The sequence below is a fragment of the Nycticebus coucang genome, chromosome 1 (assembly GCF_027406575.1).
Source record: "Nycticebus coucang isolate mNycCou1 chromosome 1, mNycCou1.pri, whole genome shotgun sequence".
NCBI classification, from domain to species: Eukaryota; Metazoa; Chordata; class Mammalia; order Primates; family Lorisidae; genus Nycticebus; species Nycticebus coucang.
The window spans coordinates 77,873,942-77,896,494 of record NC_069780.1 but is presented as its reverse complement, the minus strand read 5'-3'; the positions used below and the strand labels follow the sequence as shown (position 1 = coordinate 77,896,494).

Here is a 22,553-nt window from a genome sequence, read left to right as displayed (position 1 = left end):
CCAGACATGCACCACATGTATAATATAGTACAGTAGACCTAGTTCCTTGTGGTAACTACCTCTAATGTTGACCAGTTTGTTATAGTTCCTTGGGTGGTCAACTTACAGAGGTTCTGCTGTACCTACAGACCTATTGTTGCCTTTCCATGCATCCCTCTGTGTAGCAACCATCCTTCTTGCATTTATTAGTTTATTCCCAACCTTCTCCCTCTCACTTGGTCTGACTTGTTCACTCCAGTCCACACTGGAGGTGTGAATGATTTGTCCTGTCAGGTATGCTGAGTATCAGACACAGCAGTACTTCCCATGAGGGACACAGCCAAATATACTGACATATATTGACAGTATATGCCAGGGAGGTCTTTGCACAGAGAAACCAGATAAAGCCCCAGGAAGACACAGGAGGGGTGGGTGAGAAGGTGTAGGAGCCCACAGTGGTGTATAATAGGCAGAGAAAGAAACAAATTCACTATTTTGATTTATCTGGGGAAATCAAAAGATTGTATATATTTCTCTGTTCTATTTCCTGATAACCTTTATTCACTCATCATTCACTCACTTAAAAAAAAAAAATTACTGAGCACTTACTTCAGGCCAGGTGCTATGTTAAGTATAGGAAATACAATAGTTAATAAGATAAGACACTTATCTCTGTTTCAAAATCAGGGCTTCTGTAGTCCCAAAGGAGAATGCCCCTTATTTAAAGTCTTTAATTCCTTGTCAACATACCCAAACAAATCACTTGAATTCCAGATTTGAATGTGACCCAAATGAGTTGCCTGCTATAAATTAGAAACCTCTGGCAAAAGAGAACAGAGACCAAAAGTTCTCCTTGAAGAGAAATCTAATCTTGATGCCACATTTGCTAACTCATGCTAAATTAACCACAGAACAAAGGCTTTAATTCTGCATACTCCTGATTTCTTAACCACTTTGAGGCTTTGAAGATGAATTCATAAAGACAGGCTTAATTTGTCTGACTAAAAAGCTGGGAATAACTATTCAGTATATCAATATAATTACAGCAACATTAATTTTCAAATTACATACATCAGTGACAGTAATTCAAAATAACACATACCTAATATTCGCTTTTTAAAATGAGTATTCTGGAAAAGGCATGGCTGAGATGGAAATAGAGGCTGCCCATACAGAAGGATACTGCCGGTACAGAGGATACTCCTACATGGAAGATACTCCCTGTGCAAGCTGAACAGAGTCCTGCCGTGTTCCTGCCACTCCAAGCTGATCTCTGGTTATCTTCTTCAGAATGGCACAAAAATCAGGGAGAAAATATTCTGCAGAATAAAGAGTACTGCATAGTCTTAGGAACAAGATTCCAAATCTTTACTAATCTTTGTATCCTTCCTTCCAAGGAATTTAGATGCATTCACCTACACTGCACATATTTCTAGAATGCAGACTGTGGGCCAGGCATATGCAAGGTTGGCACAAGAGCAGTGAACAGGGTGAGACAGAGAAAACAGCCCATAAACTAGTTAAGTGCAAGAAAGACAACTGCTACCCAAAGGCATACGGAGCGTGCTGTGACAACAGGGCAAGAAAAAAGGAGAGGCACCAAGTTTGTAGGTGATTTCTCCAGGTTTGAGAGTTTCATAGCACAATCTGCTTACTTTTGCATTTCATTTTTAACTTAAAAGTTAAATTATTAAAAATTGAAATATATATGTATTCAATAGCTGATTCAAAATAAAATGCCCATCTACTGTTTCAGCCTTTTCATTGTAAAATATATTTATTACAACCACATTAAGTATTAACACAATATTTAACATATCTTCTCCCAAGAGTCTCCTTAAAAGAAAGTGATCACTATATAAAACCATATGGATAACAACAGACAAAGCAAACAACCTCCCTGGCCACAGAAGAGCAAGGCACTTGCTCAGACCATGGACTTTAATATCAGACCAATGTGGTTTTGAAGCAGACTCTGTCATTGATAGGCAGTTATTAAAGTTGTCTAAATTTCAGCCTCTTCACTGAGTTGTTGTAAGGACTAAAGAAAATATTACACGTACCAAGATCAGCATATGTCTTACACATAGAAGTGTCTGCAGTGGAGGAAAGAAAAATGACATGCGCGAAGCACCGAACACGTCAAGTAATGTTTAACTTTAAACATCTAATGATTCCCAGTTAATTTTAGCAAACACAAAGATTTTTAGCAGATGGCTTTAGTTTGAAGCTCACAGCAAAACACCTGGTAGGGGCTACTTGATACAACCTGCCAAAACAAAATGCCTCATAAATTTTGGATATGGGATGAATAACTCTCTACCTGTGGCTGTGTACCTAAAGGTCACTTGTTTTAATTTGCATTTCTTCATTTATGTACAGGCTGGTTTCTACATTTACCAATATGTAACAAATTGTACAGATTTAGCCATCAATATTTGGTTTAAAAAAATCAAAAGAAGTGATAGGGTCATTTAATCCCCAACCATTTATTTCTTGGCACCAAATTATTCCCTAGAGTGTCCTTATTCTCCTCCTTGAGGAAGTGCATCTTGAAATAAGAAGCAGCACAACCAATGAGCTTTTTCTATCAACTATAATAATAAAGGTTTCCAAAAGTGGTCCAATTTCCTGAAAGAGTCATTACTCTTCCAACAGCCTGATGCTAACACACTTTGACAATCATACTAATTAGAGAAAGCTTTTTGTCAATTGTGGTCCTTAGCCGGATGGTTAATAGAGTATGCTTTTATCTTCAACATAAAGAGGCCTTTTTTTTTTTTAATTATGTTGTCAGATGTAATTATAGAAAACTGGGTACAAATGAGATTATGGGATCTATCCTGAGGGGCAACATAACACAACGAAGCTCGAAGCTTGTGTTTCATTCTAGCAAATAAGGTCAGCTGGAGATGTTTTCCCTCTGATGTTAATGAACTGCACAGTGTTTTAAAACACAGTTTTATAAAAGCAACAGTTACTCAGTAAAATATGCTATGACAGAGTTAAGGGAAAACCTAAACATTAAAACATACTCCATTCTTATCACCATATATTCAATTTTTTTAATTATTAAACGTTATGAAACAGAATAGAAACCCACTGCCAAGACTTAACAGATTTTAACATTTTGCCTTAATTTCTTCAGACTTTTATTTTTCAAAAAATGAAACATTACAAATAGAACCAAACCCTACTCCAATCTCATTACCATTTCTTCTCTTTCCTTCATCCCTGAAAGTAATCACAGTCTTCAACTGAGCATATATTAGTCCTATGCTTATTTTTTGTACTTTCACTTTTGGATATATATATGTGTTTTGAAGACACACACACACACAGGCTTGGCGCCTGTAGCACAGTGGTTATGGCACCAGCCACATGCACCAAGGCTGGCAGGTTCAAGTCCAGCCCCGGCCAGCTAACCAACAATGACAACTGCAACAAAAAAAATAGCTGGGCCCTGTGGTGGGCGCCTGTAGTCCCAGATACTCGGGAGGCTGAGGCAAGAGAATCACTTAAGCCCAAGAGTTTGAGGTTGCTGTGAGCTGTGACGCCCCGGCACTCCACTCAGGGTGACATAGTGAGACTAAATAAAAATAAATTAATTAAGTAATTAAAAAAAAAACATCGTGCATACTAAGTTTCTGTGTATTACAATTTTATATAAACTTTATGTAGACTTTAAGTAACCTTTTGCTACTTTCTTATTTACTCAAGTTTTTAGATTTACTGATGTTCCTTTATGTAGTTACATTATAATACATGTAATTCATTCACTTTGAAAGCTGAATAGTATTCCATTGATTGTGAATAAACTAGTTTATTTATATTTCATTTCATATATTTCTGTTATTCTCTTCTTCAAATCACTGTTCTACTGAACATCTTTCTTTATATATCCTTGTAAACGTGCCAGATATCTCTAAGCCAGAAATATAAAAATGAAATCCCAGAATCACATGGCTTACAGATACTCAATTTTACTAAATATTACCATAATTCTCTCTTGAGTTATTATACCAATTTGTATTCTCAAAAGTTCTTGGTTTTTTCATACTCTTGATAACACTTAGTATTATCATAAGTACTACTGTTGTCTACTAACTGTTGTCTCCTTGTTTCACAAATAGTAGGACAACCTAACACATTTTAGAATGTTAACATACGCCTTACTGTAATACACTAAGTATACAGTACAACCTATAAAGTATTCCTGCCAAAAATATTTAACCTCAATTTAATTGAGCAGGTAGACCTAACTCCAACTTGCAGGAACTATGGGTATAGGGACAACAACAATAACAACAAAAACAATCATCCAGGACGTGGAGTATTCTATACGACAATAGCCTGGTCTCTTAAAAAATCAATGTTATGGAGGATAAAAGTGGTAGATTGTTATACATTAATAGAGAATAAAGAGACATGATAACTAGATACATACCTTGCATTGGATAATAGCTTAAGGGTAAAAAGCTATGGAAGTAATTTTGGGCATAATAGGAGAGAAGTAAATATAGATCATATTTAGAAATTACTATATAATTTCTGTAGATACACTAACAGAATTATGGTTATGTAGAAGAATGTCCCTAATTGTAGAAGATACAGGCGAAAGTATCTGATGTTTGCAACTTCATTTCAAATGAAACAGAAAAAAACAAAAATTATAGATGATACATATACCAAAGAATGGGAAAAAAATAACAAATTTTGAATCTAGGTGGTATGTACATGGAGTTCATTTTAATTTCTTAAATTTTCTGCATTTTACTTTTTATCATAATAAATAAGGTATAAAACATGAACTGCATCAACTTTACGAATGTGGGAATGTTCTATTTACAAAATATCCACAAACTTTCCATTTAGATCTTCTTTTACTCCTTTCAATAAGGTTTTATAATTTTCTCTATAAAGGCTTTTCATATATTTGTTACATTTATTTCAAAATACTTTATGATTGTGTTACTTTTTAAAACTGCCTTTTGCATATTGATCAAGTGAACCACCTGAATATTTTGATGATTTTTTACAATTCCTGCTCTTCTTTAACAGTAGAGCTACCCAAAACAATTCAAATAAACCAAAACCCAAACCTTACATAGTTCCCTCACGACAGTGCCTTTTATAAAGAGTTTGCTTTTTTAGAACAATTTTAAGGTTCATGACAACACGGAGAGGAAGAGATGGAGATACCTCACACACCCCTGGCACCCACAAATATGTAGCCTCTTCTGTGTGTATTATCAATATGCCCCACCCAGGTGGCACATTTGTTAGAAATGATAATCTTACAGTGACTCATTACAGTCACCTCAAATCCAGGGTTTACACTGGGGTTCACTCATGGAATTTTATATTCTATGAGTCTGGACAAGTATTCACCCTTATAGTATCATACAGAGTTGTTTCACCGCCTTTAAAGGTCCTCTGTGCTTTGCTTATTCATCCCTTCCTGTGCCCCAGATCTTGGAGAAAAAAATGATCTTATTGCATGGTTATGCCTTCTCCAGATTGTCTATAGTTGGAGTCATATGACAGCCCTTTCTTGGCTGTTTTCACTTAGTAACATTCATTTAAGGTTCTTCCATGTTCTTTCCATGGCTTGATAGCTAATTTCTTTTTAGCTGAATAATATTCCATTGTCTACATGTGCCATGGTTTATTTATTCACCTACTTAAAGCCATCTTGGTTGCTTCCAAGTTTTGGCAATTATGAATAAAGCTACTATAAACAACCATATGCAGGTTTTTGTGTGAATTTAAGTTTATTTCAATTCCTTTTAATAAATACAAAGGAGTATAATTGCTAGATCACATATTAGGACTATGTTTAATTTTACAAGAAACCTCCAAACTGTCTTCAAGATGGCTATGCCATTTTTCATTCCCACCATTGCCAGGATTTGGTGTTGTCAGTGTGACCCCTGCCCACTAAGTTCCTGCAGAAACATCACCACCACCACCTCGTGTCCCTATGACAACCAAACACAGCACAGCTAATGGTCTTTGTCTAGTTTAGAAACAAACTAATCAGTGAAACTAGCTATGCCCTGACCACATGGCATGATTCACTGGAGCAAAATCAACCTAAAAAGGTAAAGATTTAGATATGCTCTCAAGATCTCTCAAGCTATGCTCTTATAAAAACTGAGATCATTCCTAATGCAATAATCATGAACAAAGAAATGGTAACCTAGCATCCTAGGATACCTAGCATCCTCTGTGGGCGATAAGGGGCTGACACTGTTCAGCCAAATAGTATCTCAACTTAGACCCCTCCGCTCTCTCCAAAAGATTTCCTCGAAACACCTTTCCATAAAAGGTACCAGAAACAACTTGCTGAAAAAAGGGACTAGCACAAGAGAGGAAAGAGAGTGGGTAGAAAACACAGTGAGCAGAAGAACTTACTGGACAAAAGTAGGTGTTCTCCACGATGTGGTGGGCCACCATGCTGTTCTCAGCAGAAAGGGACATGATGAACAGCAAAGCATCTCGGGCTTGCTGGCCCACTGTCCCCTCTCGGTGAATGAAGGGAATCAGAAGGGAGAAGATGAGGAAGTTGGCAGCCCCTTGGTCCTCACTAGTGTGGAAGAAGAGTTCCAGAATGGAGGGATCTTTGGCAAGGATGGAACAGAGTTGATTGAGTAGGACAACCAGCTTCCCCTCCACTACAGGGGTAGCTGCTCCTGAACAAGAGCTTAGCAGCATCATAAGAGGCTTCAGAATGGGCTTGTGGTGCAACAGAGGCTGGTGCGACTGGGTGACCAACATCTCATACATCTTTAGCTGCTCAATTTTAGTCTCATCAGTAAATTCCCTTCTCAGGCTCCAAAGGAAGAGTTTCTCCATGATGTTCTCAGAGACCACAAATTCCAAGATTGGCCCCATCGCAGCGTCTTTGGCTTGCTCTTCAATCAGCAGGAAAAGCATGTGTTCTACATAATTCTGCACAGCACTGGCCTCATCTGGAGGCACAGACCCATATTTTGCCTGGGTGTTCTTCAAGGGGTCATGCTTCTCTAAGATTTTCACAACCTGTAACCAAATCAAATATCTGTCATCCATCTGATGTTTATCATAATTACAAAAACACACCACCATTGATTTTACCAAATCTTCACCAAAAGTATAGGAGCCACTCCCCACAAGATATATGGGAGCATTGTGTATGTACGTATATGTGTGCACCACTCTCATGGAAATAAAATGAAAGGGCTAAATTACAGAAAGAAGAGGTTCAAAGATATTCACTTATAATAGTTACAAATTTCAGCAACTTAAATATCAAAGAAAATAGTATGGTTATATAAATTAAGCTACATGCATACCTTATTTGAAGACGATTAAGCAACATGAAAAACTATAAATGATACATTAAATGAAAAAGCTACTTGTATATGTTAGGTCCATAATTTTCAACTATGTCGAAAACAAGTATGTGAAAAAAAACTCAAAAGAAACACGCAAAAATATAATTTTTGTGTTCAAAGTGATGACTTCTTAAATTTTTTTCTAAACTTCTAATAGTAACATTTCTTTTTAATATTAAAGTACATTAAATAAGCAAAAGGAAACCTGACTACCATTGTTCTACAAAAGGAATTTCAGCAAACACAGTTACTCATATGCCCTTGACAGAACAATATTCCTCCCTCCCCTATTTGGATGGGCACATTCTTCAATCAAGGATGCAGCAATTGAAAAGATAAAAGGAGGGCGGTGCCTGTGGCTCAGTCGGTGGGGCGCCAGCCCCATGTGCCAAGGGTGGCGGGTTCAGGCCCAGCCCCGGCCAAACTGCAACCAGGAAATGGCCGGGCATTGTGGTGGGCGCCTGTGGTCCCAGCTGCTCAGGAGGCTGAGGCAGGAGAATCGCTTAAGCCCAGGAGTTGGAGGTTGCTGTAAGCTGTGTGAGGCCACAGCACTTTACCGAGGGCCATGAAGTGAGACTCTGTCTCTACAAAAAAAAAAAAGAAAAGATAAAAGGAAACTGATGAACAGGAGACATAATGAGCAGAATCAACCCTAGCATATACTTAAAAAAAATTTTTTTTTGAGACAGAGTCCTACTCTGTCACCCTGGGTAGGGTGCCACAGCATCATATCTCATAGCAACCTCAAATTCCTGGGCTTAAGAAATCCTCTGGCCCCAGTTTTTCTCTTTTTTAATAGAGATGGGGCCTCACTCTTGCTCAGGCTGGTTCTAAACTCCTGAGCTCAAGCAATCTGCCTGCCTCGAGTGCTAGGATTATAGGTGTGGGCCACCACACCCAGCCTCAAACTAAATTTTAAAAATGAAAGGTTTGAATGCTGCATTTCTTTCAGCTAAAAAAAATTCTGATGTAACCAATTACAAAATAAATCTCTAAAGTTTGGAATAATGAAAAAGTTTCAGGAACAGTAGTGATGATTGTGTATACTATTAAAGGCAATGAATTATAGACTTAAAAATGATTAAGATAGCCTATTTTGTCATACAAATGTTACTATTAAAAATTAATAATAAAAAATAAATAAATCCTTACATAGATTGTCTCCCTTACCACTGATGGCATTTGAATGCTTCCCATTTATCTCTGCCCCTAAATACTTACTTCTACTTTGGGACCTGGAAATTAAAACAATTTTATATCTCAACTTTCATTTAACTTTGTGACTTGGAATTTCTACAATAATGGCCACTCACTTTACTCATTTTAAGTTTTTATACACATATAAAAATTTTTTTTTTCTTTTTTTTTTGGCCGGGGCTGGGTTTGAACCCACCACCTCCGGCATATGGGGCCAGTGCCCTACTCCTTGAGCCACAGGCACCGCCCCACATATAAAAATTTTTAAACAACCAAACATTTTTCAAATGACTTTATCTTCGTTCTTTTTTGCCTTTCTGAATTGCATGAAATTATGTATGTCCTTTGTAGTACTCTCCTGGTCCAGTTCTATGATGTGCTGTTACATGTTCTCTACAAGTATTTAGGTCACAGAATTTTTGCAAGTCATTAAGGAAGCTGGCAAATGTACATTGCTATGTCAGCGTGCATGAGCAACGATAGAAATTATTTCTCAGGAGAAAGTCTAAGTTTCTCCCCTGTCAGACACAGAACAAAAAAAAAAAAAAAAATCTTTGTAGACTAGACAAGTATATCCTTACAGAATGAATAGAGTCCCAAAGAATTTCAATCTCTATCAAGTGCTGCATTACAAAGGGAAAAAATCACCCCAACATCCTTGAGTTGACATTTTTAATGGTTAGCAAGAGGGACATGGCTCACTGATGGTGGCCACAGTGAAGTCATCTAGACAGCCTCTTCCCCTTTGCTGCACACCTGACTCCAAAGTGTGCCCACTATCATACAACCTCCACCATGCCCTCCAGAATTTCTCGCAGATGTGACAACCCACTGTCAGAAGAAACACGGGGACCTGGCCTTTTTTTGACCTTTGCTTTTGTTCTGGACCCTGACAACATCTCACAGAGTGCAACCACAATACAACACAGGTCCAAAAGAGTGCCTCCACTTCAACACTGCACATTCTCTAGTCCCAAGAGTCCCTAACTTCAAGGTTCCACATTCTGAAAAACAAATTAGCTACACACTTTATTGGTTCTAATTTCAAAGTTCACATATTGAGCTTACTAATGGGAGCTCTCTGTACAGTGAGGCTCTAGGGTACAATTATACTTTACATGTGTACTCTAACTCTCCAAACTATCTAAAACTGGGACTGTGTCTTATACATTTATAGTGGCATGGCAAATCAGCTCCACCTTTCTGGAAAACAATCTATCAATATGTTACAGAAGGTATAAAATTGTTCCTGCCCTTTGACTCATTAACCTGACTTTTGGGGAAATTCCCCAAGGCAATAACCCTAAAACATTTGTTAAAAAATGTTTATACCAATGATATTTTCCAATAATGAAAGATAAAAATCTTATTGACCCAAACAATCAAGAATAACAGAATTATAATCAAAATATGCTATATTACCATACAATGATTATCAAAAATAAACACGAAGTGAATTATATCATTACACGTAAATGTATGCATGAAATAATTAAAGTAAAAAATATATATATTGACAAATTATAGTTTTAAAAAATTATAACAAATTATGTCTCTCAAGAAATAGAAATGAGATTTTAAGGTTATCTAGTTCCTTTTTCCTGTAAGTTGATATAATTTTATAATGCAAATAAAAATAAAGGTAGACAAAATAATTTCGTACTAATGTCTTAAAAAGGGACCAAAACACTAAGTGAAAAAAATTAGTAATTGGAAATCTCCTAATCTTCAGAAATTCCTAAGCAATATAAGTTTATAAATATGCATATGTATATTTAATAACATGTACACATACTTATTACACATACACAGTATGTATAAATGTATATGTGTAATGTATAGCAAAACTCTTTACATGATTACAAGTTACATTTTTCTCATCGACCTTCAAATGAGGTTATGACACATTATAGTATATTATTATATTAATTATTCCAATGAATTCCTTTGCAAAGGAAAGGAAGGTTTTATGCTATGAAAAATCCTGAAAAGAGAACTGAGATTTGTACACAGATTGCAAACCGTGAAGCACTTTACCCTTTTTACAGTTGTTCCTTTATACTACATTCTGAGTTAATGAACAGAGACACATTAGACACATAAAGCCCCGTTTACTCATTCCCAGCCCTGGCCCAGAGCTTTTACTATGTGGAAGATGGGTGTGTTATAGCCAATGCTTGTGAGTCATGGAATACACCACACTCAGGAAAGTGCTGATTATGCTGTTATTGCCACATGTCTTTAACCTCTCTTCTTAGGTTTCAGGACCCTCCCATCTACCTCCTTCCTTCTTCCTTCCAGGCAGACACACCCAAGACCTGTTTTACAAGGGACTCTACAGGCCCACCCTTGAGATTGGTTCCTGCCCTGGCAGTGACTGCCTAAAAAGCTTCTTGGCTATAGCACAACTTCACTGAAAGGCCAAAGAAGTTCTATTCAGATGTCACAGGTTTGCCATCCAAATGGTGCCATGCTTCTTTCAGTTTCTGTAAAATGATTTCTGATCTGACCCAGACTTTCTTATTTTTTCCCACTTGTGCCTTCTTCTCACACCACTGCCATCAAACTCAAATATTCCTGAGTCCCTGATTTCTGCATGTTGGAACTTACCAAATCTGGGCTATCATGCCAGGATACCAAGCTGCTCACACTGGCTTCCCCAGGCCTGGCCTATCCCTGTGATTACCTATTATCTTATACTCTCAACCTTGCCTCAAATTGCCCAATTAATGGGGTGGGAGGGGTGCCAATAGGAAAGAGAATGAAAGCAAGTAAAATATGCTTTGTAAACATTTCCATTACAAAAAAAGTTCCATTTATTAGGCAGAAAATATCATGTAATAAATCAATTTACACCTGATAAAGCCTACACTCATTAAGTAAACTAGCTGAGATCAGAAATAGTCAATTAAATGTTTTGCTGCTCATAGCTAGGCATTTGTTGATCTACAAATTTTAACAAATACAGGCCAGTAGGTATACATGCAAAATATGAACCTGAATCACATGTAGATCTGTATGTAAATTATCACAATTCTAAAAAGACACATACAAAAATTAACAGTATGAACAACAGTGTTCAAACAATCATAAAATCAACATAGTCAAATTTAACCTAATTTCAAAGCCATTTGACCTAAATAGATGAGGATTACTGGCGCTAAATAAGCGCACATTAACAAATAGCACATTTCTTTCATTAAGTAATATTAGACACTCCTTTTCTTATCCCAAATGACGGCCCCTATCAATCAATGATAATCAGCCTGAATTTCAAATAGTCACAAATTCTAAATAGGAAGCGTAAATGCTTTCAAAATGAAAGATCTATGTAAATCCCATAATTGCACCTCAAGCTAACAAATGATTACCCTTCATGATAAGCCTAAGTGTTTGTTAAGAGATTACCTTCAGTCCCACTTAATACTGTTCTATGCCTTATATACATGAATTTATCAATAGGTGGTTACTTATGCTACTTTGGTTAGAACCTAGTTATTTCAAGAAAATCATATGAGTAAAACCCATACTTCCGTATCTTTTGGAATGCTAATTTAAAATGGCATTGTGGAAAAAAATCAAGTTACTAAGCAACATTTTCCATCACACAGAAGGGCAGGATTGAGCTGTCTTAAGCCAAATTCCACTTAATGTACCAAATAACTACACAAATGTTAAGTTTCCATCTACTCCTTGTTCGTTACTTAACAGCTGTGTCTTTCAATTTGAAGTATTCTTTGCACATCTATCTCCATAGGGAGACCTTTACCAAGTCATTCATTTTTATCTGAAGATAACAGCTTTATAATACATGTGCACTCACATCACTTATTTAATATCAGCTCTAGTCCTGAACTCCAGAGACTTGTCTAAATCTGGGATGAAACAAGATAAAGCAGGAGCTATGGAAAGGACTTAAGAGTAATGATCTACGTAACAATATTCCAAAGAACACTAATTCCAAACTAATTTCAAATGTTTCACCAAGCACATAGTAGGAAAACTGCTAACATTTCAACATGCTTAACCATGTTAGAGTCTAACAGAAGCATAAAGTTAATGCCTCAGCTCTCTTTCTTAAGAAGCACAGCACTTGTTTAGTTTACTGTCTACTGACAAGTTTAGGGCTGCTTGTAAAACCAGGAAGAGAGATACAAATTTTTTTTTTCTTTTTTTGAGACAGAGTCTACTCTGTTGCCCAGGCTAGTGTGCTGTGCCGTCATAGCTCACAGCAACCTCAAACTCTTGGGCTCAAGTGATCCTCTTGTCTCAGCCTCCTACATAGCTAGGACTATAGGCACCCGCCACTATGCCAGCAATTTTTTTGCTATTTTAGAGCCAGGGTCTCGCTGTTGCTCAGGCTGGTCTCAAACTCCTGAGTTCAAGCAATCCACTTGCCTTGGCCTTCCAGAGTGCTGGGATTACAGGCATGAGCCAGGGCGTCCAACTGATACAAATTTTTAAAATTAATGAGTGTTCTCTAATACCTCCCAATTTTTCAGCTCTCAAAGTCTTATCTGAATTTGTCTCTGTCATTAAGTCCATTGCAAGGTGCAGACCAAAAGACTGAAGATGAACAGAGCAAGGAATGAGATTTTTTTTTTAAATAGTTATCTTGAATTTTTATTTATTTTTTATTAATATTAAATCATAGCTGTGTACATTAATGCGATCATGGGGCACCAGCACTTGTTTTATAAACAGTTTGACGCATTTTCATCATGGCTTTGACATGTGTACTGTACTTAAGTCAGTACACATGTCAAAGCCCGATACAGACACTCTCTCGTTCTTTTATATAGTGGGCCTACTCAGAGCTCCACACAAGATACTATACCTAAAGTGCAGGATCTATTTTTCATTTTTGTGGGAGGATATTTGACTCAACTATTCTAGATGGTTTTTTTCCATTTCCACCTCCTCCAAGATAAAACAGGTTACTAAACCCAATGTCTATTCCTTATCCATCACTATTACCCTTTTAGAGCTCCAACATTTTCTTAGTCTAAAAAAATCATAAAACAGTTTTATTTTTGGAGGCCATGAGTGGTAAGCAGCGGCTCTGGGTTATTAACAACTAACTAGAAGCAAATATAGGAATTTACATTTTTAAGTGATTTGTTTTTCTTATTTTTTCTTTCAGAGACAGCCTCACTCTGTTACCCAGGCTAGACTGCAGTGGTGCAATCATCACTCACTGTGAATTTAAACTGCTAAGTGATCCTCCCGCCTCACCCTCCTGAGTAGCTGGACCATAGGTGAATGCCACTATGCCAGGCTAAATTATTTTTTATGTTTTTTAGAGATGGGGGTCTCACTATGTTGCCCATGTTGGTCTCAAACACTTAGCCTCAAGAGAGCCTCCTGCCTCTGCCTCACAAAAGCACTGGGATTATAGGCATGAGCTACTGCACCAATTAATTTTTTTTAAACCCATCTCCTTTGTTCTCCTGGCTCTAAGAGCAGACACCTTTTAGAATTCAATACTTAAAAGGAACAGATAAGAAAATGAACAGAGCAAGGTCTGTGCAGCTTTACAAAGTACAACTGTGTCATTAAAAATAACTAGTGTAGGGGGCTTTAGTGCACATAGCAGTGGACAAACACTTATAATTATTTTTGTCCTCTCTTCCATTCAGAAAAAGCAAAGACAACAAAGGCAAAAGATAAAAACAACAGTCTACTAGATAATAAACTCTACTTAAAGACAACTATAAAAATTAAACATGTAGAGAAATTCTTCCAAATCACTGAATGCAAATACAAAGAACTTACTGATAGCAAATCATACAATGTTTTAAAGTCAGTGTTCATTCAAAGCTGTTTCCTCAATTGCATAGGTCCTCTAAAGTTGTATTTCATATTGCCTTCCTTTCAGTTCAACAGTTTATTGACCATCTACAACAGGCTACACTCTATTTTGGGAACTGGGGATACAAATAAATTATAAATGCCACTGATCTTGAAGAGCCCGGAATAAAGTTGGGAGGAAGACACTATGCAACTGTAATAAAAGGTAGTTGATCCAGGCACAGTAGTACAGGCCTGTAGTACCAGCTACTTATGATGCTGAGGTGTGAAGATCGCTGGAGTTCAGGAGTCTGAGCCTATGGTACACAGTGATCACGCCTGTGAATAGCAACCACCTTCTAGCCTGGGCAACATCGCAAAACCCTGTCTCCAAAAAAGTAATATTAATAACTAAATAAAAAAGTGTTTGGTGTACCAGTGAAAGAAAACTCAGGGTGATACTGAAAAGAGTTAGAGCATGAAAAAAGGCAGGGAAGGTTTCCTAGAGAAAAATCTGCCACACACAACGCCTGTAGAAGAAGAGACATTTAACCAGAGGGAGAGGAATACATCAGTCTGAAAGAAGAGTGAGGACCTCTGGCCCAGAGGCATGAAACAGCCCAGAGGGACACTGCCCAGAGGAGGAGGCAACTTGGCATATTTGGAGACTAAATGAGAGGCAGGGAGTAACAGAAGCCAGGACATAAAAAATGCTACATGCTGGATGCCACACAGCAATGACCCAGACAAATCTGGGTTTTAGAGTCACTGCTCTGGCAAATTAAGGAACAAGATGGCATCTAAGAAATCAAGAGGATTGCAGGCCAGGGACTGCTTCCTATAGCCAGGATTCTCCAGCGTCACTATTAGGAATGCAACTCTTTTTTCTTTGTTTGTTTTATTAAATCAAAGCTGTGTACATTAATGTGATCATAGGGCACCATACACTGGTTTTATAGACCGTTTGACACATTTTCATCACACTGGTTAACATAGCCTTCCTGGCATTTTCTTAGTTATTGTGTTAAGACATTTATATTCTACAATTACTAAGTTTCACATATACCCTTGTCAGATGCACCACAGGTATAATCCCACCAATCGCCCTCCCTCTGCCCAACTCCCCTCTCCCTCCCCTCTCCCTCCCCTCCCTTTCCTCCTTCCCCCTATTCTTGGGTTATACCTGGGTTATAGCTTTCATATGAAAGCAATAAATTAGTTTCATAGTAGGGCTGAGCACATTGGATACTTTTTATTCCATTCCTGAGATGCTTTACTAAGAAGAATATGTTCCAGCTCCATCCATGTAAACATGAAAGAGGTAAAGTCTCCATGTTTCTTTAAGGCTGCATAATATTCCACGGTGTACACATACCACAGTTTATTAATCCATTCGTGGATCGATGGGCACATGGGCTTTTTCCATGACTTAAAAATTATGAATTGGACTGCAATAAACATTCTGGTACAAATATCTCTGTTATGATGTGATTTTTGGACTTCTGGGTATATGCCTAGTAGAGGAATTATAGGATTGAACGGCAGATCTATTTTTAGATCTCTAAGTGTTCTCCAAACATCTTTCCAAAAGGAATGTATTAATTTGCATTCCCACCAGCAGTGTAGAAGTGTTCCCTTTTCTCCACATCCACGCCAACATCTCTGGTCTTGGGATTCTGTGATATAGGCTAATCTTACTGGAATTAGATGATATCTCAAAGTAGTTTTGATTTGCATTTCTATGATGATTAAAGATGATGAGCATTTTTTTCATATGTCTGTAGGCGGCATGCCTGTCTTCTTCAGAGAAGTTTCTCTTCAAGTCCCTAGTCCAACCTGCGATGGGATCACTTGTTCTTTTCTTGCTTATACGTTTGAGTTCTCTGTGGATTCTGGTTATTAAACGTTTGTCGGAGACATAACCTGCAAATATCTTCTCCCATTCTGAGGGCTATCAGCTTGCTTTACTTATGGTGTTCCTGGCTGTGCAGAAGCTTTTTAGTTTGATCAGGTACCAGTAGTGTATTTTTGAAGCTGCTTCAATTACTTGGGGGGTCCTCCTCATAAAATACTCGCCCAGACCGATTTCTTCAAGGGTTTTCCCTGCACTCTCTTCTAGTATTTTTATACTTTCATGTCTTAAGTTTAAATCTTTTATCCAGTGAGAGTCTATCTGAGTTAATGGTGAAAGGTATGGGTCCAGTTTCAGTCTTCTACAGGTTGCCAGCCAGTTCACCCAGCACCATTTGTTAAATAGGGAATCTTTTCCCCACTGAATGTTTTTAAGTGGCTTGTCAAAGATCAGATAACGGTAAATAGCTGGATTCATCTCTTGGTTCTCTATTCTGTTCCAGACATCTACTTCTCTGTTTTTGTGCCAGTACTATGCTGTTTTGATCACTATTTATTTGTAATATAGTCTGAGGTCTGGTCGCATGATTCCTCCTGCTGTGTTTTTATTACTGAGTAATGTCTTGGCTATGCGAGGTTTTTTCTGCTTCCATATAAAACAAAGTATTGTTTTTTTCAAGATCTTTAAAGTATGACAGTGGAGCTTTAATAGGGATTGCTACTGTATTCCTTGATCACTTCTAATAGTTTTGTAGTAGAATCCCTGGTGTTTTCCAGATATACAATCATATCATCTGCGAAGAGTGAAAGTTTGATCTCTTCTGACCCTATATGGATACCCTTGATCACCTTTTCTTCCCTAATTGTGATGGCTAAAACTTCCATTATAATGTTAAAGAGCAGTGGACTCAATGGGCAGCCTTGTCTGGTTCCTGATCTGAGTGGAAATGATTTCAATTTAACTCCATTCAATACGATATTGGATGTGGGTTTGCTGTAGATGGCCTCTATCAGTTTAAGAAATGTCCCTTCTATACCAATTTTCTTAAGTGTTCTGATCATGAAGGGATGCTGGATATTATCAAAAGCTTTTTCTGCATCAATTGAGAGAATCATATGGTCCTTGTTTTTTAATTTGTTTATGTGCTGAATTATACTTATAGATTTACGTATATTGAACCAGCCTTGAGACACTGGGATAAAACTGACTTGGTCATGATGTATGATTTGTTTGATGTGTTGATGGATTCTGTTTGTTAGGATCTAGTTGGATATTTTTGCATCTATATTCATTAGTGATATTGGTCTATAATTTTCTTTTCTTATTGGATCTTTTCCTGGATTGAGAATCAGGGTGATGTTTGCTTCCTAGAAAGTGTTGGGTAGTCTTCCTTCTTTTTCTACATTTTGTAACAGGTTGAGTAATATAGGTACTAATTCCTCTTTAAAGGTTTGGTAGAATTCTGACATGAAGCCATCTGGGCTTTTCTTTTTAGGGAGGTTTTGTATGGTTGATGCTATTTCAGAACTTGATATGGGCCTTTTCAACATTTCCACTTGAATCTGGCTAAGACTTGGAAGGTGACCAGTTTCCAAGTATTGGTCAATTTCCTTCATATTTTCATATTTCTGAGAATAAAGTTTTTTGTAATATTCATTAAGGATTTTTTGAATTTCTGAGGAGTCTGTTGTTATTTTGTCTTTGTCGTTTCTGATGAGATTAGAGATTTTACTCTTTTTCCCTGATTAGGTTAGCCAAAGGTTTATCTATTTTATTGACCTTTTCAAAAACCCAACTTTTTGATTTATTCATCTGTTGTATAATTCCTTTGTTTTCAGTTTCATTTAATTCTGCTCTAATTTTGGTTATTTCTTTACTTCTACTGGGTTTGGCATTGGAATGTTCTTCCTTTTCCAGTTGCTTGAGATGTCCCATTAAGTTGTTAACTTCCTCTCTTTCCGCTCTCTTGAGGAAGGCTTGCAGTGCTATAAATTTCCCTCTTAGGACTGCCTTTGTGGTATCCCAGAGGTTCTGATAATTCATGTCTTCATTGTTGTTTTGTTCCAAAACTTTGGCAATTTCCTTTTTAATCTCATCTCTGAACTAGATATCATTCAGCATAAGGTTATTTAAATTCCATGTTTTTGTATGAGTATGCAGATTCCTGCTGTTACTGAGCTCAACTTTTATTCCATGGTGGTCCAAGAAGATGCAAGGAATAATTTCTATTTCTTTAAATTTACTGAGGTTAGACTTGTGACCTAAGATTTGATCGATTTTGGAGTATGTTCCATGGGCTGATGAGAAGTATGTATATTCAGTTTTGTTGGGATGAAATGTTCTGCAGATGTCTGCTAAATCCAAATGTTGGATGGTTAGGTTTAAATCTAAGATTTCTTTACTCAGCTTCTTGTTGGAGGATCGATCCAACACTGCCAGAGGAGTGTTGAAATCTCCAACTATTATGGAGCTGGAGGAAATGAAGTTGCTCATGTCTGTTAGAGTTTCTCTTATAAACTGAGGTGCCTTCTGGTTGGGTGCATAGATATTAATAATTGAAATCTCATCATATTATTACCCTTAACAAATATGAAGTGACCGTTCTTATCCTTCCTTACTTTTGTTGGTTTAAAGCCTACTGAATCTGCAAATAAAACTGCAATAGAAATTGCTTTTCTCTGATTACCATTTGCCTGAAATATGGATGACCATCCTTCACCCTGAGTCTATATTTGTCTTTTAATGTAAGATGTGACCCTTGTAGGCAACAAATATCTGGCCTGAGTTTTTGTATCCAGTCAGCTAACCTATGCCTCTTTAGAGGACAGTTTAAACCATTCACATTAATGGAGAATATTGATAAGTCTGGTAAAATTTGGGTATCGAGTTTTTCAAAAGTCCAGTGGACATTTTTAATCCTTTCACCACTGGGGAAGTTAGAGTTTGATCAAAAGTTTCTGAGTGAGTTTACTTTTGTGGTAGAGGATTGGGCTGGTCATTATGGAGGATAGGTCTGAGAATATCCTGAGGAGCTGTTTTGGTTATGGCAAATTTCTTCAACATATGAATGTCATTAAAGTATTTAATTTCTCCATTATAAATGAGACTCAGTTTAGCTGAGTTGAAAGTTATTTTGCTTTAGGAGGTTAAAAGTTGATGACTACCCTCTTCTGGCTTGAAAAGTTTCAGCAGATAGATCTGCAGTCATTCTAATATTCTTCCCTTTGTAGGTAATGGATTTCTTACGTCTGGCTGCTTTGAGAATTTTCTCCTTCATATTAACTTTAGTGAAGTTAATTATGATATGCCTGGGGGATGTCTTATTGGGATTGAGTCATCCTGGGGTTCTGAAACTGTCTGCTATATGAATTTCAAAATCTCTTAGTATGTCTGGAAAATTCTCTCTCATAATTTCATGGAGAAGGACCTCTGTGCCTAGCAAGCCCACTTCATCAGTTTCAGGAATACCAATTAGACGGATATTAGCCTTCCTCGAATTATCCCAGAGCTCTCTGAGAGAATGAGCCGTTTTTGCTCTCCATTTTTCTTCCTCTTTGAGAGTTTGGGAGCGTTCAAAGGCTTTGTCTTCAATGTCAGAAATCCTTTCTTCTGTTTGCTCCACTCTGTTACTGAGGGATTCCACTGTATTTTTCAGATCTTTGAGGGCTGCAAATTCTTGCTTCAGTGTGTCAAAATCTTTGGTGGTTTTCTCTTTAAATTCCTTAAATTCTTGAGACAACTTTTGAATTTCTACTCGAATTTCTAATTCTGACTTTTGAACTGCTGCTCGAATTTCTAATTCCAAATTTTCCTCCATTTTATTAATCTTATTTGCAATCCAAATTCTGAATTCGATTTCTGACATCTCAGCCAGCTGTTTATGAATGGGATCTTCAGATACGTCTGCCATATCTTTCCTTGGGGGGGGTTGATCTATTCTGGTTATTCATGTTACCAGAATTTTTCCGCTGATTCCACCCCATGATTGTTTTACACCGTTTGATTTTTTTCCCCTCGAGCTTTGTCAAGGACCTGTACAGTGCTATGGCCTGAGAAACTGGGGACCTGTTTGGTGTGGTGGGACTAAGTGGTTCTGTCTTGTTTGCAGCTGGTTTCTGTTCGACCCTAGTGAAACAGTTACTCTGGGTTGAAGTCTCAGGGGGCTTGCGTTTCCATCTCAGACCTGTTCCCGTGGTGGTTGCCACCTGAGTAGATGCCCAGCCTCCTCTTGTTGCCCAGGGAGACAGGAGGTGTGGCCTCAGAATATCCAGGAATGAGCTGTATTATTGCTAAAAGATGGCTGCTGCTCTACGCCTGTCTGTGCCTCAGGGCACTGCTGTTCCGGTGTGGTTCCCTCTCAGCCGACCATCCTCTCCTCGCTCCCGTGCCCCAGAGGCAGCACTGAACAGCTGCAGTTTAGGCACTGTCCATTCCCCTTGAGAAATCACCTAAGAATCTGGACTGCAGGGGGACAGCCTCCAGACCTCAGAGTGAGAGCAGAGGGGAGTGCTGGGAGCTCAGAGTTGCAGGTAGAGAATATATACAGTTTTATACAGTTTTATGCCTGGCAGGAGAATGCCATGGCACCCTAGTAGGGGAGGTAGATCCAGTTTTTAGAGGGTCTCTCCCATGGAGTGTAGTGGGCGGACCTTTGAACTCTGCTCATTTGTTTGTGGGGCACTCTGAGCCGTTCTCATGGGAGAGGGGACTCCCGTCCGCTTGGTGATGGATTTTGTACCTTTTGTTTATATCCTTGGGGTCGCAGCTCACCTCAGCGGGGTTGATGTGTGTTCTTCAACCTTCTCTCTTGGTGCAGCTCAAATCCACCAGGTTACTTGCTAAGGTTCTGTCCTTTAACTCTCCTTCTGAACGGGAGCCTCTGTGGAAAACTGGCTTCAGTCAGCCATCTTGTCTCCACCCCAGGAATGCAACTCTTCTCATATGACTACTCTAGAACTATTCTGAGGATGCCCTGAGATTACTGAAACCACGAAACACTTGGAAAACTCAAGTGCACCACTGGGCCACTTAAGTTCTCTCCCTTGGCAACTCCCCAAATCACAGACTGATTTGATGTTGGCTGGTGATACAACTAACTACCCCTGATAGACTGAAAGGTGTACATGGACAAGTAGATATCTTCCCTTATCCATGTTTGCATTTTAACTACAGCTCTGGAATAGAAGCTACTAATAAATACTGGAAAAGAACCCATCAAATAGGGCGGCACCTGTGGCTCAAAGTGGGAGGGCGCCAGTCCCATATGCCAGAGGTGGCGGATTCAAGCTCAACCCCAGCCAAAAAAATGCCAAAAAAAAAAAAAGAACCCATCTAATACATATTAATTATGTTGAATTTTAATGTCACTTGACTATCCTAACAAAGAACTGAAGATACTATAGGTTTTGTTGTCTTCATTTTTCCTAATATATAAAATGGCATTGTACCTGAAAAGTAACAGGATGCTACACTAAATAAAATATGGCCAGCCATCTATGCCTTTTCTTACCACCCTTACAGGTTTTCTTGGGTTGCCTTGAGGGAACCAAGGGCCTGCAGTCACAGTAGTCACTGGAGTTTATGTCAGACTCATTTCTCAACCTTCTGCAACCTCATCTACCCTTAGCCTCAACAACTCACAACAGAGAGCTAATGTATGAAACTCCAAAACAATAAATGAACAGCACTTATCCTACCAACTGAGGGCCCCATTCTTTCCCTCATATTTGGCCCCACCCTCCTTATCTTCACCACTCCAAAAAGACAAAATTGGAGGCCTTTGTTCCCAATATCCCTACTCTAAAATATTCTCTGCCTCTCTGTCATCAAAACCTTATTTTTCCATCTCCCGCCCAGCTCCTGCCACCCGTGCCATCCATGGCCAGTGACTCTGCCCTCTGGCTCCCCACCTGGCTCCTGCCACCTGCAGTCCACAGCCAGTGACTCGCGTCCAGCTCCTGCAACCTGGGGCCAGGGGCTGGCAACTCCACCCTTCAGCTCCCTGCCCAGATCCTGAGACCTGGAGCCCACCTCCAGTGACTCCTGCCCAGATACTATACTCCCTGAGGGCCCTACAGCTTCCCACCTGGCTCCTACAGCCTGAGGCTAGGGGTCAGGGGCTACTGTAACCCTTGCGGCTAGTGGCAACACCCTCCAGCTCTCCCACGGCTCCTGCAACCTACAAAGGAGTACCCCAGACCCGTGGCACCACCCGCAACGGTAGCAGTGCCACCCCTGACAGTGGTAGAGGCTACACGTTCCCTCCCACTGGGGTCAAATTGAGCTGCCAGTGGACCACCACTGCCTAGATGCTGAAGACCTTTTGAACTCTCCCACCTTATCAATGTTTGTGTTTA

The 22,553-nt window shown here is 38.6% G+C and overlaps 1 protein-coding gene across 5 annotated transcripts in view; it reads right to left on the bottom strand.

The window, feature by feature from the left end:
- Nucleotides 1-22,553, bottom strand: part of FHIP1A (FHF complex subunit HOOK interacting protein 1A) — a 335,356-nt gene that overhangs the window by 75,196 nt on the left and 237,607 nt on the right. For all 5 annotated transcript variants that reach the window (XM_053582802.1, XM_053582835.1, XM_053582843.1 and 2 more), the window contains one exon: nt 6,397-7,023. In XM_053582802.1, the coding sequence (XP_053438777.1) occupies nt 6,397-7,023 (627 nt within the window). The remainder of the gene's footprint in view (nt 1-6,396; nt 7,024-22,553) is intronic.